The 15,916-nt window shown below is 37.7% G+C and overlaps 1 protein-coding gene across 1 annotated transcript in view; it reads left to right on the forward strand.

Moving 5' to 3' along the window:
- The first annotated feature begins 4,060 nt into the window (after window positions 1-4,060).
- TMEFF1 (transmembrane protein with EGF like and two follistatin like domains 1) overlaps window positions 4,061-15,916 on the forward strand; it is a 157,795-nt gene continuing 145,939 nt past the window's right edge. Inside the window, exon 1 of the mRNA XM_052704326.1 lies at window positions 4,061-4,141. Within this exon, the coding sequence (XP_052560286.1) occupies window positions 4,129-4,141 (13 nt within the window). The 5' untranslated portion in view covers window positions 4,061-4,128. The remainder of the gene's footprint in view (window positions 4,142-15,916) is intronic.

A 15,916-nucleotide genomic window follows, 5' to 3' on the forward strand; every position in this document is an offset into this window, starting at 1 on the left:
GGTGACTCCACCACCTCCCTGGGCAGCCTGTGCCACTGCCTCACGTTCTTCCAGAGAAGAAATTCTTCCTAATATCCAGCTGTACTTCCAGTGTAAGAAAATGCACCAGGTAGAACAGCATTCCTGAGATTCCTAGAAGTGGTCCCACACAAGGACTCCCAGTCTTCAAAGAGGACTGGCACAGGGTATGGATGAGAAATTGGTTCCTGGAGTAGAAAGTGACTGATGAGCTGTAAGCAAAAGGCCTGGGTAAATGGAAAGCAGTGTCACTCTTTGGTGACATACACAAGGGTACTGCAGTGAACATTGGTTGAATCTGTCATTATAATTAACGATCTGGCAGAAGAAAACTGCTCTTCATGCACAAGTGAACAGAGAAAGTAAGAAAGGATGGAGGTCAATCAGGAAGGCTTTGAAACTTGCTGCAAGCTGATAGATGCCCTGTGTTTCTCAAATTCTGATTTGCAGTACCCCTCTTAAGTGAACACAGCCCCAAAACATTTATATGCCCTGGCAGTAGGCTCTTGGTATTTCCCCTTTCTTCCTGTACCACTCCCAGAACTTTACTTTCTGCCGTAGCATCATTAATACTGCTGCGGCACTGGGTGCCGTTCTGCTAACACATCCCAGCTGGATTTGAATCTGGCCTCCCCCATGTCACCAATTGCCAAGGCCTCTCAGCTTCCTGGAGTGTGAAGGTAGTACCAAATCCAGCCTTAGAATATGAGGGTTTTTTTGTGTCTCTTGGTTGATTGCCAGCAGCTTGAACTTAACATCCAGTGCCTTCTCAGCCATCTTTCTCCTGTTTTCTGCTGCCACTGTCAGTGCTCCTGGCTTGTCAGATGATTCACATTACAGATCTCCATACCTAATACCTCCAAGCCTGGATGAATTAAACATGTTTGTTCAAAGGTTTGGCTGACTGGAGGGCAGAATGGAGCTATGGGTTGTGAACATTTCCAGAAACAGCAGCAGATCAGGCAATTTATTCCTTGTACTAGCTTTGAAGTATGGAAAGAATACTGTGTCCCTCAGCCTTACTCATTTTTTCCCCAGTGGGTGAGCAAGAGGATGCAAAATGGAAGAAGGGTGTATTTTTTTTCATTAGTGCAAATTCCCTTTGCATGAATACTGTTGACCAGAAGCCTTTATGATGCTGCAGTGACATAGCATTTATACCTAAGCTAATAATGTTAGACATTTGTTTGTTATAGTTTATTATTACTATTATTACTTCCAAACACAGATACTGAATGGTGAGCCTGTTTTTCCAGCCTCTTGAATGTATCTGCTGTCTCCCGCTGTTTCATTGTGTCAAATCTGCTATCTCCTCTCGCATCCTGTCAAGGTCATTTACAGATTTAAGCATCAGAGCTTAGGTCACAGGGAAATGGTCTTCAGTGCTAAAAGCGCTATCCTTTTCCTTCCTATTTTAATTTGAGTTGTTAACTGAGGAAAAAAATAATAAAAAGGGGGTAGTAAAAACAATCCTTTTTTTAAAAAAACAAAAAACAAAAAAAAAAACAAACAAAAAAACTTATTTGCAGTAAAACTTGAACCCAAACCTCTTTTATCATACCTGAAATTATCTCAGTAAGTTTACCTCATGCCAAAATCAAAACACCTGAGTTGTCTTTGTTCTTGTTGCTGTCTCAAGGCTTACTCTGAAAACAGGAGCTCTGGACCACACCTAGCTATATAAATCATAGCGATGGCTACATAAAACATGTCTCTTGGTGTCCCTTGTGGACTGTTCAATGAATGTATAACACATTATAAGACAATATTTAGAGGTACGCAGAGAGCAAATCAGGCAGCATCTCAACTGCTTCTGATCCGCTGTGTGCCTGCAGCTCTAAAGGCGCCTGTGGCTCAGGCCTCCAAGAGGGTGCACCAGAGATGGGAAGGACCACCCTCAATGCCACTTTTGTTTGTTCTGTATGGAGAGGCTTCCAGGAGACAACAATCTTTTCACCTTGGAAAGAAGGTGAATGAGGAGGAGTACAATGGATGTATGCGATAACTGCTGTGGAGCCCAGGGGAGGTGATTCAGTCTCACAAGGAGCAGGGCTTTTAAGTGTCAGTGTAGCAGGCTGAAAGCAAGCTTGCCTTCCACAAGCAATTATGTCTTTTATAATTGAACTATAGCACTCATGTAGCTAAGATGTTATTCTGGCTAAAGTCAGAAAGCCCATTAACAGCCATTAGCTGAGCTAGATTGTGGTTATAATGGGCCTTGAGTTATTTAAAAACAAAAACAAAAACAAAAACTTTAGGACCTGTCAGGCCTCATCTGGTCTTGAATCTCTAACCTTAAGCTTAGCCTCTAACAGTTGGATGTTTCAGTAGTCTATATGAGCAAAATCTTTAATCCAATCGCATCAACCAATTAAATAGCTGTAGGTGAGACAAGAAAGACAAGAACAGTGAGTGGTAGGTGAGGAAAGGAGTGTGTGAGCTGTGTCAGAGGAAGTGTTAATGAGCTCTCATTGGATTGTGAGAATCAGTGAACTTCACTCCTTAGCCAACTGCGCAGTCCCTACAGATGGTTTGTTCCCACCCAGACATGTGAATGTCGTGATTGTTTTCCCAGCTAGTCTGCATTTATATTAGAAATATTTAGGGATAATATAACCTGCTTAACTATTGGCAATAATGTTGCCCCAAAACTTTTGATTGTTTTGTCGAGCATATATCACAAAATCATAGAATATCCCAAGTTGGAAGGAATCTACAGTGATCATTGGGTCCGGCTCCTGGATTCATACACGACTACCCAAAATTCAAACGCTGTGTCTGAGAGTGGTGTCCAAATACTTCTTGCACACTGGCAGCTTTGGGCCATGTCCACTGCCCTGGGCAGCCTGTTCCTGATCCCCCAAAAAATCTTAGTATTTTGGGAACAGTGAGGTGCTGACTATTTTAATTCAGTTCTAGTCTCTTGTATGCCTGCAATTTCTAGCTGTTGCAGGACCTCATCAAAAATGTGTTGCATGAGTCCGATGTTATACACTTAATGGAGGTGATGATAGGTGGGTAGGGAAAGGATTTTGAGTGTGATGCTGAGGTTCTTCTTAAGAAATATTCAACATATCAGCTTTTATCTCTGAAAGTTTCTTAGAATTTGAAAAGACTGATATTTCCTTGCATTTTAACTTTTCAGTCAGAACAGCTACACAAAAAGAAATATTACGTTTGTTCTGCATGTTCCAAAGCATACTTGTTTCAAGCTACGCAGCCATTATCACATTATTTCTGTTGTGATTCTCTGTAATTTCTTTAAAATCTCCTTTAATCCTTGTGTACTACTGATAGAATTTCAAAATTGTAAAGGAAAATCCCCAAAGCCATGATTTCTTCTGTTCCTGTTGCAAAATGTTCCTCTGTCTGGTAGCACACCAAATAACTACTTAACAACTGCATATTTGATGGCACCATATTTTAAGTCTTGCATTTTAATGTAGTCATATCATTAATGTTATTTATGTGTTCCTTACTGATTTTCAAAATACGTAGCATTATATCTAGAAAAAAATAGTATCACTGGTTATGGCTGCCATATGGCTGCGAATGTTCAGCAACCTGCAAGCTGAGTTTTGGTGGTTTTTATTAGCATATGTGCAGAGCAATAACAAAACATAAATAAGCATACGTCCTTCAGCAGAGATGGTAACAAGCACTGTACACAAACGGTTTCCTTATGCAAGGACTGCAAGGACCTTCTGCTCTGTTCCTGTCTCTCTGTAGTGGCTTGTTCTCATTTCAAAGAATACTTTTCCTCTTCCTTCTCATAAGAACAGAGGGAAAACAAAAGAAGTAGTAATTTAAAAGTTGCACAGCATTAGATCCTCTTGTGCTGTGCTTACATGCACAAGGGCCTATGGAAGAGCTAACTGCTAGGGTAGGTCTTTGGCCCAAGTAATTTTCTTGCAAATCTTTGCTGCATGTTGTTTTAGAGCTGTTTACAAATCACTTTGAAGGAATAAGCCTTGAAATGATTAAAATATTAAAGAATGGAAATAAAATATTAAAGTTACACCATTTTTTTTTCTCTCCACAGAACACCTTTTACCTTTAGCCTGATCCAACAGCTGCTGAGATCAGTGGAAGAGCTCCTAGTGACTGAGCATGAGATCACCAGGTATTTATAAAGAAGAACGTTACACTGGGTCTGCTGCAATCCTTCTTTTCAGTAGTTCTGATTCTGTTTACTGGTGTGTGTGTTGATGTATGCTATTGATGTATCCAGAATACCAGTACAGAATGCAGGTGAAAATGACTGGAATTCACAGTAGAAAAGCCCAAATTTTTGTGTGAGTCAGTGATGGAGAAAATGCAAATTATTTGCTGTACTAAAATAACAGGAAAAAAAAGTAAAAAGAAATTTCTAAATTGTCAAACTTTACTATGACACATAACAAAGACAAAAAATACCCCACCTGTTGTATAAGCTCTGTGTGACAAGCTGTGTGATTAGAGACTCATCTCCATGAGCACAGTGACAGACAATGTGACAGGGACACAGCAGTGACAGGGATCTGAGTACATGTATATTGTGTTGATGTGTTCACCCATGTGTGTAATTTTAAGTGAATATTAAGCTGGACTAGCAGGATAGTAGGATAAGAGGCTTGAGAGCCAAGTACTGGGTCAGACCTAAGTCTGGTCTGGATATTGGAGAGACCTAAATACTGTGAGTGTAGGCTATGGGAGGAACCAGGAGGTCCAGAACAGGTACCAGAAAGTCCCAAGGGATCGAGGGACCAGCCATCAGAGAGCCTGTCTGCATGTGTGTTACTGAAACAACTGAAGACCCAGGGATTCAGGAGGCAGGTACCAGAGAGATTCCCAGTGTGTGCACACATGGAAGAGGGGGTCTGGGCTCCAGCAGCTGGTGTGGAGCAATGGCCCTGGGGAGCTTACATGTCCAGGTGCCAGCAGCTGGAGGAATGGGAGATCAGAGGCCACTTATTGGACAGACTGAGTGTGTGCAGTGTAAATAATGTTATACGCTATTTACATGCTATTGATTGAAAGACGATTAAGCAAGAGAGTAAGAATATTTATTCATGCATGGCTTTTAAGTAGCATAAGTTATTACACATCTTTACAGTGGAAACTACAACACAAATACAAGGTATCCCAGGATGGAGATTCTATTCTTTTGTGCCTTAGGAATAAAACAGTTTAAGTGTCTGAGTATAGTTTGTCATCTGGAGTCTAGAGTTTTATTTACTTCTGACAGTTGCCTAAGAGATCCAACATCATCAAACATGTACATTTTATATGTCTCTAAAACACAGAAGGTTATCTATTCTGTCAAAAAAAAACCAAATATTTATATAACCAAATATGTATACCTGTAGTTACCAGACAGAAGCAATATCTTCCTCTTTTGTCTGTTCCTGTTTTGCTTATTTGTGTGAACAGAAACCTGAATCCCATAAGAGCTAGTCTAATCAACACAGCAGGGCTGCAACTCTCACCAGGATAACACTGGGCTTTATGGCACCCATTGCCTTCACTTCTTTACTTTAGATCACAATGTAATATTAAGCAGCTCTGATTGAGTTGAGAAAATTCATGTTGAAGAATGAAGTTTGTGGTAGAAGCATATTGTCTCTACTTTTAAGTGCAGTGTTCTGAAAAGAAAGATTGCATCAGAATGACCTCTGCTGTGGTTCTTCCATTTGTACTGAAGGCAGTATTGGATTTATGGCTGGCCAGCTTTCTCTTTGACACATTCTGTCATTTAAAAATATTTTTAATGTTTAATACCAGTTTAACTACTGATGAATTAAGCTTTTATGGCTGCAGTTAAGGTAATACATAAAGCAACCTTGTAATGACACGAGGCCTACGTCACACAAGCAAGCATTTGCAGTGTATTCTATGCATTAAAACTGTTGCCACATTCCTCTCTGGATCTTTCTGGAAAGAAAGAGGAGTTTATGCATTGAATTGGTCTTGGGGAACATTCCAAATTCATGTTTACATTCTGCAGGATAGACAGTGTCCAAAATGCGTTGTATTAATTGTGCATGACAAGACAAACTCTGTATCTCTTCTAACACAACAGTGTTCTACACTACTGCAAATACAACGCAGAACTATGTGGCATGTGCAGTTTCTGGATGTCTAGCAGCCTAGCATTAATATTCAGGAATTCCTGTAACACTTCTAGTAGAAAAAAGGATCTCTGTGTAGAATGCCTACTGTTGGCCATAAGACTTGCCTGTTTTGATGAACTGATACTCAGAAATCTTCACTTTTATTAAACTATTGCTGTGTCCAGGTGCACTTGTTTCAAAGACATGATAACATCATGCAGCATATGACAGATGCCACAATAATGCTTAGGATTTTTGTTGTGGTTTCTTCTGCCTGGTATGTATTAAATTTGGATGGTATAATATCTCTTGTGAAATGGAACACTAGTAGATAACTCGAAAATTTGGTGCTGCAATTCTTTTCCTATCAAACTAATTTCCTTTAAACCTGTATGTTCTTGAAGCAGCATCAATCAGATCTTGTCAGCAGCACAATGAGGTACCTACTGTATATTGTCAGTGGAATACCAATTAGCCTTTAATTTTACCACACATCCAATCAGAAGAGCTTTTGCTTTTACATGATGGCAGAAGGTCATTAAAACAAATGATCTTGCTGCTAGACAATGACAACAAAACCCCAGCTCAGTAGGCAGTATATCTGCTACTGGGCACTGATAGCACACTAAATGCTGTGCTGCACTGATTTTTTCATTCTGACTTGCTTCAGGTGATCTGATAGCCCAGAAGCTATAGCTAACACTTGCTCTCCTAACTCAACCTTTTAAGTAGCAATATTATTTGCCTCAGGCTTGTCAGTACATGGCTACTTTTAATGCCATAACTGTTAAATTCTGCAGTTCTTTCTTCTCTTTCAACTGTTGCTTGCAATTTTAGTTAACACTCCCTTCCAGAAGGCACAGCTATCTGTTCTTTGGTAAACAGAATGATTGTTCTCTACTACTACTTAGTTCTAAATTTTCTTGTTGTATGACAGTCACCTGGATTCTTTTCTTCATCTGGAGAGCAAACTGCTTTGCACAATTCCAGAGTAACCTTATTGCTGTGGTACAACTGGAAGATGCTATTCACAGCTGGGAGTCAGTCAGTTCAATTACTAAGAATGCATTACTTCTTTTCACGTCCAAAAATAACAAAACTCTCAATACTGATAGCAAATACTGTTTCCAAAACCATTTATGTTTTCAAGATGTCTATTTTAAGGTAAAATAGAGAAACAAAATTGGAAGTAGAGCATGTTTGTTCAAACTTTTTCCTTTTTTTTTTTTTTTTTTTGGCTGTGATGAGTTGTTCCACTCATTTTTCTCCACAATGCAGATTGCAGTCAGCACTGAGATCTGCTACAGAAATGCTGCATGGGAAGCAATCAGAATAAAATAAATTACAGTAGTCAAGCTTAGGCACCAAGCAAATGACTTTTTTTGCTATTTTTTGTGGGTTTTTTGTTTTGTTTTGTTTTTCAGAGTGTGCTTCCTAATTTCTTGTTAGAAAGCAAAACTTGCACTGATGACATATAATCCTGTGACAGTTCTCAGTGTGCCTAGTACATCAGGATGTGAGCATCACATAGTCAATGACCATATGGTCACATCTCTTCCCATCATCTAAAACTTAGAAGAGATGATTTTCTTCAAGGAATCACCAGAATATTTTTCACAGGGAAGAAAAAAAAAAATGATGTAGTGGTTACACAAGTCAGTTGTAGTCTCTGAGCCTCCTGCTAATAAGCAGTTGCTTTGGTAAGTGGTGCCCTGAGAAAAGACAGTGCTTCCAGTATCCCTGGGTTAGAGATCTATAAATGTCTGAAATCAATTTCCTATACCATCTGCTCTAATTGACCTCAGGATGGTGGAAATTTTGGCTAATACAGTGTAGCAGAGCTCTAGTAACTCTGAATTTTCGCTGGCTCAGATCCTTAAGGCTTTACTTGAAGCCATTGCTCCAACACCCAAGGATTAACTGTACTAACTATTGCAAGTTGGTGAAAGGATGGAACAAAAGTGAAACCTGAAGCGAGAGAAGTCCTTTCCTCCAGGGAGAAAGTTTTAACTAAAAATACAGCTGTGGGAAAGGATAAAGATATTTCATCTTTTTTGTGTCTCACACCACTAACTCAAATTTCGTGGGTTCAGAAAAGCCTTCAGGTATTCTCTGTGCTCTGTCTCCTAAGAAGTTACAGTTTAGGTCATTCAGAGGGGATTGGAGAGATGTAAGAATTTGTATGAAATGTATTTGGTAGAGAGGGCTTAATAAATAGCTGTTGTCTATATCTCCATATTTAATTTTATTTTGTAAAGTTTCTTTAAAGCCCTAACATGCTGTTTATTTAATCATCTCTTCAGAAGAGAATTTTCATGCTCATCTCTTTAAAATATATTTCTAGCTCTTTCAGTTGCAGGGGGGAAAAAAAGAAAAAAAAAAAAAAGACAATTTCATCCACATGCACCTTAGTATTTCAGAAGTAAGCAATGAATAGAGCAGGCCAAGGATCACTAATGCACTGATCATAAGTATTAAAAAACAGTGAGCCAAATGCTAAAAGCAGGTCTGAGTGGCTGATAGTCTACGCTGTTTGAAGAATGAAATAATAATGAAAGTTATTTTCTGATGTTAGAGACAATTTGTTTTCAGGTTTCTTTCTTTTTTTTCTTTCTTTTTTTTTTTTTTTCTTTCCAGTCATGGGCCCCAGAAACTCAAAATGGACATTTTCAAATAACTTGAAAACCTGAACACCAGATATTGCTGGATCATATTTCGTATTTTGTCATATATTTCCGGACTCACAATAAAACCTGCACAATTGCTGATGCTGCAGTCATAGATCAGTGGAGGGTCCTATAGAAAGAAACAAAGAGCCAAGAAGGCCCTGGGGAGATCTCACTGTGTGACCTTTCGGTACCCGAGGGGAGAGGAAAACACATTTTTTACGCAGTCTGATAGTTATAGGACAAGGGGTAATGGCTGTAAAATAAAAGAAGGGATATTTGAATTAAGTGTTGGAAGGAAATCCTTTCCTCGAAATGTGGTGAGGCGCTGGCACAGCTGCCCAGAGAAGCTGCGGTGCCCCATCCTGGAGGGGCTCAAGGCCAGGTTGGATGGGGCCCTGGGCAGCTGAGCTGGTGGGGGCAGCCCTGCCCACGGCATGGGGTGAGGTGGGTGGTTTTTAAGGGCCATTCCAATCCAAACTGTTCTGCAATTCTATTTTTCCAGCACTGCACATAGAATAGTGGTTGTTGTACTATTTCCTGCAGATGCTTCCCTGTTAACTTTGTCCTATGATCTGAATGTGCTGATCTTATTTTCTTACTACTTTCTGGTGCTTAAGAAAGGCATTTTTTCATCTGAGCCTTTTTTATGCATTTTACATGCTTGAATACAACATAAATGTTCCTTGTAGACATATTTTTTTTCTTTGGAAGGAAAAATACCTGAGAGATTAGACTTCACAGGCTTGAAAATACCCCAAATGTTCCCTTTTGCGTGCAACTGCCTTCTTTCCTTTGGGCACAAGATAAGGGCAAAAAAGAGTCCCACACTGTAAGATGCTACACTGCATAAAAGGCATGTTAGTAATGCCTAATTAATTTCTAGGTAGCTTTGTAAAGCATTGTTATAGTGTTGTGCTGCTGGCAGGTAAGAAGAAGCTCTCTGCATTTGAGGCAGTAGAAAAGGGGCAAATTCTCAATAATTATTGCTCTCTATATATGTACTATTCACATTAATGATGGGAAGCTGAGTATGCAGCCACAAAATCACACTGTCGTTCATTATACTGTTCATTATTGGAAGTCTTTAATTTTTAGAATACAGTATTTTAAGTTCTCTGTATTCCGTGTGTCTATTCATAGGTGTTTTGAAGATTATTTAAAAACAAACAAAAAGCCAAACCAAACCAAAACAGCTAAATTTTAGACATTCTGGACACAATATTTTTTACCTTTATGGTCTTTTTGTGGAAAAATATAATAGTAATTTTGAATCAAGTAAATGCTGAAAAGAACATGTATACAAGCATTTTAACAAGACAAAAGCTCATAATTAGGAACTGACAAGCAGAGAGCTTAAACAAACCTACTGACTTCCTTTTAAAGAAATAGTAATGGAAAGCAAAAATGGAAGAGCATCCCTAAAAAGATGGTATGTTTAAAAACTTCAAAAATGGAGAAAGGATATTGAATTTGTCAGATCTGAAGTTATGTTTCTGAATAAGAAAAAGAGATAAATATTCCCCACCAAAAAGAGGAAAAAAGCTGTTGCCAATCCTTGATATATCAGAAATGTTGACCCTTTCCTTTGTTAATATCTAAAATTTGATTTTCTTTGTTTTTTAAAAGTCATACTAACACTTCGGATCTCATTCCCTAAAAGGGACAAAGCAATCTTCTCTTTCTTCCAACTCAGTTTTCTACCAAGATACTTTTGCTGTCTTACAGTTTGTCAATCCGTATCTGCAATTCTCATTACTGCTGTCATTTTCTCTCTGTATATTTTTATGTAAATCACAGTTTTAGTGCCTTTTGGCACACTTTACTGTTTCATTTTAAACCTATTGTGTCTTCCTTAAGCTCTCTTTTCAAGAAAGTATTTTTAGAGTTATTTTGGGCTTAAGAAACATTTCCTGAAGAAAATTTTTGCTAAAATTGAATGCTCTGGTAAACTAGTGTGAATGGAAGGTTTTTTGTTTTGTTTTGTTTTGTTTTTTCCAGAAAAGGAATTTGTTTGGGACTCAGAAGCTTCTAAGTCATTGGTGCCTTGTCAAATTAAAAGTGAGCACCATACTGCCTGTCTTCAATATCAATAGCTTTTAGAATTATATTTTCAAAATTTGCAAGCTTATTTTGTCTTGAAAAGTGGTTAACAAAATTGCATCATTACTTTATAGGCATTGTGATAGAAGGAATGGAAGCCTCTAACTCAGTTTAAGTGCTTTCTATAATATGAAAATATAATTTGTGCAGCTCCAGTTCCTTCGTGATCAACTGCCTATTTTGGAAGCTCGGCAGCCTTTGGATTAGATAGGTGCTGTTACTGCCTTTATGAAAAAAGTCTACGTTATTGCCTGAATTATAAACAGTCAGGAATGGTAATTTTCTCTGTATTGTGTGTTGATTGGGGTTTGTCAAAACCCTTGATACTTGATAGCTCTGCATGTATATCTAAAGGCATCCTAGATCTTCATTTCATACAGAAGTCAATGTTTGAATGGATAATGGGGAAAATGAACTGCCTCTTCTATTTACAAAGTCTGTGGGGATTAGGAACAGGTCAAGTTTACTTCTCATCTTCACTGTGATCAGCACCCTTTGCTCTCACTATTAATAAACAATGACTCTTCATAATGATTATGCACAAACTGAAAAGGGAAAGCTTCAAGGTTGGACAAAGAAAGCGTTCTTAGACATTCTTTATTGCTTAGTCCCCTAAAACATACTTGCCATGCATAAACAATAATTCTAAAAGGAAAGAAAAATGTGGCTTGAAAGCCTCTTTGTATCTGTGAATATAATAATAATTGTTGTACAGCCCCATCAGAACAAATAATAATTTATTCTTCTCTCTGAAACTAATGGCATCAACATCCTTGGCAAAGCTCCCAATTTCTTCTTCTAATACCAAGATCCTAGGTTTACTGATAAATTTTAGAAAAAAAGATTAAAGAAATAGCAGTCTGTTATAAAGCAATCTGACCTTTAGACAAATCTAAGCTACACTCGTCAGTCCATGCATCACAATGAACAGTTTCTGTCTACTGTCATGACAAGATGTTGGTCAATAAAACTGCAATAACAATAACTTGAATACAGAGTGGATTTCCCAAATGACAAGACCTTGATTTTGTAATTGTCATGTTGGTGTCAAGAAACGGTAGAGCTGCCATATATCCTATCCATATAACAGGTAGAATCACTGTAAAATAACTGAAGCTCACTGGCATAACTTAGAATCACAGAATCATAGAATGGCCTGGGTTAAAAAGGTTCACAATCATCACCCAGTTTCAACCCCCCTGCTATGTGCAGGGTTGCCAACCAGCAGACCAGGCTGCCCAGAGCCACATCCAGCCTGGCCTTGAATGCCTCCAGGGATGGGGCATCCACAACCTCCTTGAACTTAGGCATGTTACTGTGATGAGGAGGCCACAATGATCTTTAGGAAAACACCTTAGTACCTTACAAATCCTCTGGGCATTCACTGTGCTGTGTTACCCAGAAATGCACTTTTGCTTAATATATATTTTATACGAAATCTGTGATTCCTGGAACACTTGGGAAGGATGTGCTAGTACCTAGACTGTAACAGGAAGGCAATCAAGTGTCTAGCTGCTAGGTATCAGTCTGACAGTTGTGAAGTAATATAATACAGAATCAAACACAGTAGATGTCAGAACTGTAGTTCTAGGAGACAAGGGTGTTAAAAATATGCCTGAGATAAATTAAAATGTAAGCTAAATGTGTAGCATTTTTAGTCCCAGAAGTAGCAAGTAAAATAACAGCAAATTATGACAAGAAGTTGTATGAAATATGAGCAGATAAAAAATATTTTGTCTCAGATTATATTGTTAATGATAGGTATTGAGTAGTGGGAGCACCGTTCATACCTGAATGAATCCATTTTTTACCACCCAAGCAGTTTTAAATTACACTAAACCATTACTTAAGTAGATTCATTGTGTTAAAAAAGCCACACCAGAGGCTTTTTTTTTAGTTTTGGAGACTAATACATATGAAAAAAAAAAAAAAAAAAAAAAAAAAAAAAGGTTTTCTGTTGGCTGTTATAAACATTATTAACTCTTAGCCTCAAATTCACTCATTGAGAAGCCCTTTCTTGGGTTCATTTATTGTTGTTTACAGGCACAGATTTTGGAAATGATAGAGCTTAGAATGTTGTTTCACCTGGAATGCGACTTTGTTGCTTTGTCTTCTGCACTGTTGCTTTGTTGTGTGATACACTGAACACATTCCCTGGAGCGTCCTGTTTAAGGTCACCAGATCAGACTCTGTTCTATTTAATTACACATGATAATTCCTATTCAACTGGCCTAGAGAATTGGTGAGGGACAAATAGCCAGTTACACTGAGACATGGAAATATTTGGATGGGAGTGATGTTATTTTTCAAAAGTGTTCAGACAGTATGGACATAATTTATAGATTTCAATGAGAGTAACCCACTGAGGGGTATCAGAAGGTCCGGACAGGCCCTTCTCTGCCTCTTTAGGGTTAGAATCTCAAAGGTACTTTTGTGCTTAAATGAAACGACTGCTGGCATCTATTTGACATAACTATCTGGGAGACAGTTGTAGGTATCCAAGTAGCCCATTCTGTGACTCAGTCAGACTTCACTGAGGGTTGGACTAGATGACTTCTAGAGGTCCCTTCCAACCCCTACAATTCTGTGATTCTCCAGAAGTTCAGCTCTTACTGTTTATTGTATAGAAAAGAATTTTTACCCTTTACCTGACCTCGTGGTATTTTCCCTTACATTTTTCAATTATGGATTTTACAGTCTGTATGTATATGTATTTTAAAAATTTTCTTAAAACATAAAAATTAATTATTATAGGAGAATGAGAAGGTGATGTTATCCCTTTTCATTTACTGAAATCATTCTGTCTATTTTAGTCAAGTTTTAATTACAGTGGTGAACTTTTCCTTTCTGCCCATAAGAAAATGCACATTAATAGATCTTGTTAATTGGAAATGTCTGTTGATATTCAGCTTTCACTATAATGTGCTTAACTTTAACTCATTCACTAAATTCAAAATCCAGTTGACATTTTCTCAGTATTTTCATTGCTTCGGGTTCCAGAGCTTGAAATCTTCAGGACCTTTCAATCTTTATTTTTCCTTTTATTGTAAAAGTTAAGCAGGGATTTGATTGACTGTCTCTGTCTGTTTAGCTTTGACTGAAGCTAAAAATATAAGAGACCAAGGGAACCCTGAGAGCACTGAATTCTGAACTTCCCAGATGACAGAAAAAGATGTGTTATTTCTCCCTGAAACATAAGAGCAAACTGCTTCAGTGAACTGTTTTCAAAAGCTAATTTCTGAAATGTAACTCAAGGAGAAATACAAATTATTCTCTCTTTCGACATTTTCAAAAGGTTAAGCTGGAAAAGAAAATGCACTGTATCTGTCATTCCAGTAAATAGAGGGGGAAGGCAATATCTGAAATAGGAGTATTGCTTTTAGTCAGTACCAGTACTATGAAACATACTGCTTTCATTAAACCCGAATCAGGAAATTGAAAAGAAAGGTATTGAAACAGATTAAGTATTCATATTGCTTTTGTGAAGTGGCAGCAGAGGCAGGACATAACCAAACCCTAACTAATTTTAGGGCAAAAGTTTAAGTAATCCATCTGAGTGTTACATAGACAAAATCAGTACAAGCGGAAGAAAGTCTGAGGAGGGGTCTCAAGCATTATAACCTACATTCTTTCTAGTCCTCATGCTCATGGGTATTTACATATCTGACTCTCATTTAATATCATCCTTTCCTAGTCTTGTAGGAAATAATGCTTCTAAATAAAAAATTGAAGTACTCCTTTGAATCTGGTTCTCTGTTTTCTTCAGTATTCATATATCTAGAAAATCAGTATCAGCTGCTTTGTTTTATCTCATTTCAATAAGGCAAAAGCTTTATGAACCCCTATTGTAGTACAGAGATGAGCCAGTGAAGGAGTTTTGCAGAGATTAAAGAGCAGAAGTGATATCTCCAAATAACCTTACTAGTAAATTGGAATGTAGCTTGGGGACAGAGATAAATGTGGAAATGAGGGTTTATGAGTAGTGTAGGGAAAGCGTGTGATAAATGGGCTATTGTAATAGAAATATCAAGAAGTTGTATTCAAAAAAGTCAAGTAAAAATTGGTGTTAATTTAGTAATTCTTTCTTGCAGCACAGTAAAATGTGTGAGTAAATTTCCACATTTCTCACTTGAATCCAACACTGCCACTGACAGTTTGTGCAAGTGCATATTAATTTCATCATTTGTGGCTGAATTCTTCTCAATGAGAATGTTACAAAATCCAGAAATGGCACCTGCTCGTGTGTGTCATTTACAAATTAATAGAAACTTTTTTGTTTTTGCTGGTGTTTAATTAAAAATAAAGTTCCTTTGATTGTTTTCATTGCTGTTTCTACTTCTGAATTTAAACCTATCATACTTTTTTTGTTCGTTTTACCCTTTGAATCTCCGATGATGTACACCTAATATTTAAAATGAGGTAAATAATATTAAATTGAATTCAGAATCCTAGAATTTCTTCTGTTCTGGCTTTTGCCCTTAGCAAATAAAATGTTTGTACATGCATTTACTGTGACCGTACAGTCATCTGTAAGTATTAAGGCACCCAGCCTTTACTTTTGTTAGCTCTATATTTTGTCTTTCCCTTACATCTATCCAGAAATAATCAGAGCTAAGTTTACTGAGTCCAGATTTTAATTTTATGCTACCAAAATTTATAAGAATTTGATTCATCTGGTGAACTACCTCATTTGTATACTCACAGCATAGTTTTTTATGCAATCAAATCTCAGATTGGTTCCTCTAGGTTTCAGTTGTACTTGATGCACTGAAGCTTTTGCTGTCCACCCCGTTTAGAGACCTCTAGTGGATAGTTATGATCTTGATTACCAATAAACACAGGCAGAATAATATGCATAAAAAAATCTTGCACAGTGTCTAAGATAAAGATAGGGAAGGTATCAATCAAATTACACAGAAATTGGAAATGGTAAAGATTAACTCTGTGGAGCTACAAAATTCATCCTTAGCCTTTTTCAGTCAGTATAGGTTTGGATACAAAGTAGTGAAAACTTCCCACCTTAAAAGGGGGCTGAAC

This window comes from Tympanuchus pallidicinctus, unplaced genomic scaffold (genome assembly GCF_026119805.1).
Source record: "Tympanuchus pallidicinctus isolate F22 unplaced genomic scaffold, pur_lepc_1.0 scaffold5, whole genome shotgun sequence".
Taxonomy (NCBI): Eukaryota; Metazoa; Chordata; class Aves; order Galliformes; family Phasianidae; genus Tympanuchus; species Tympanuchus pallidicinctus.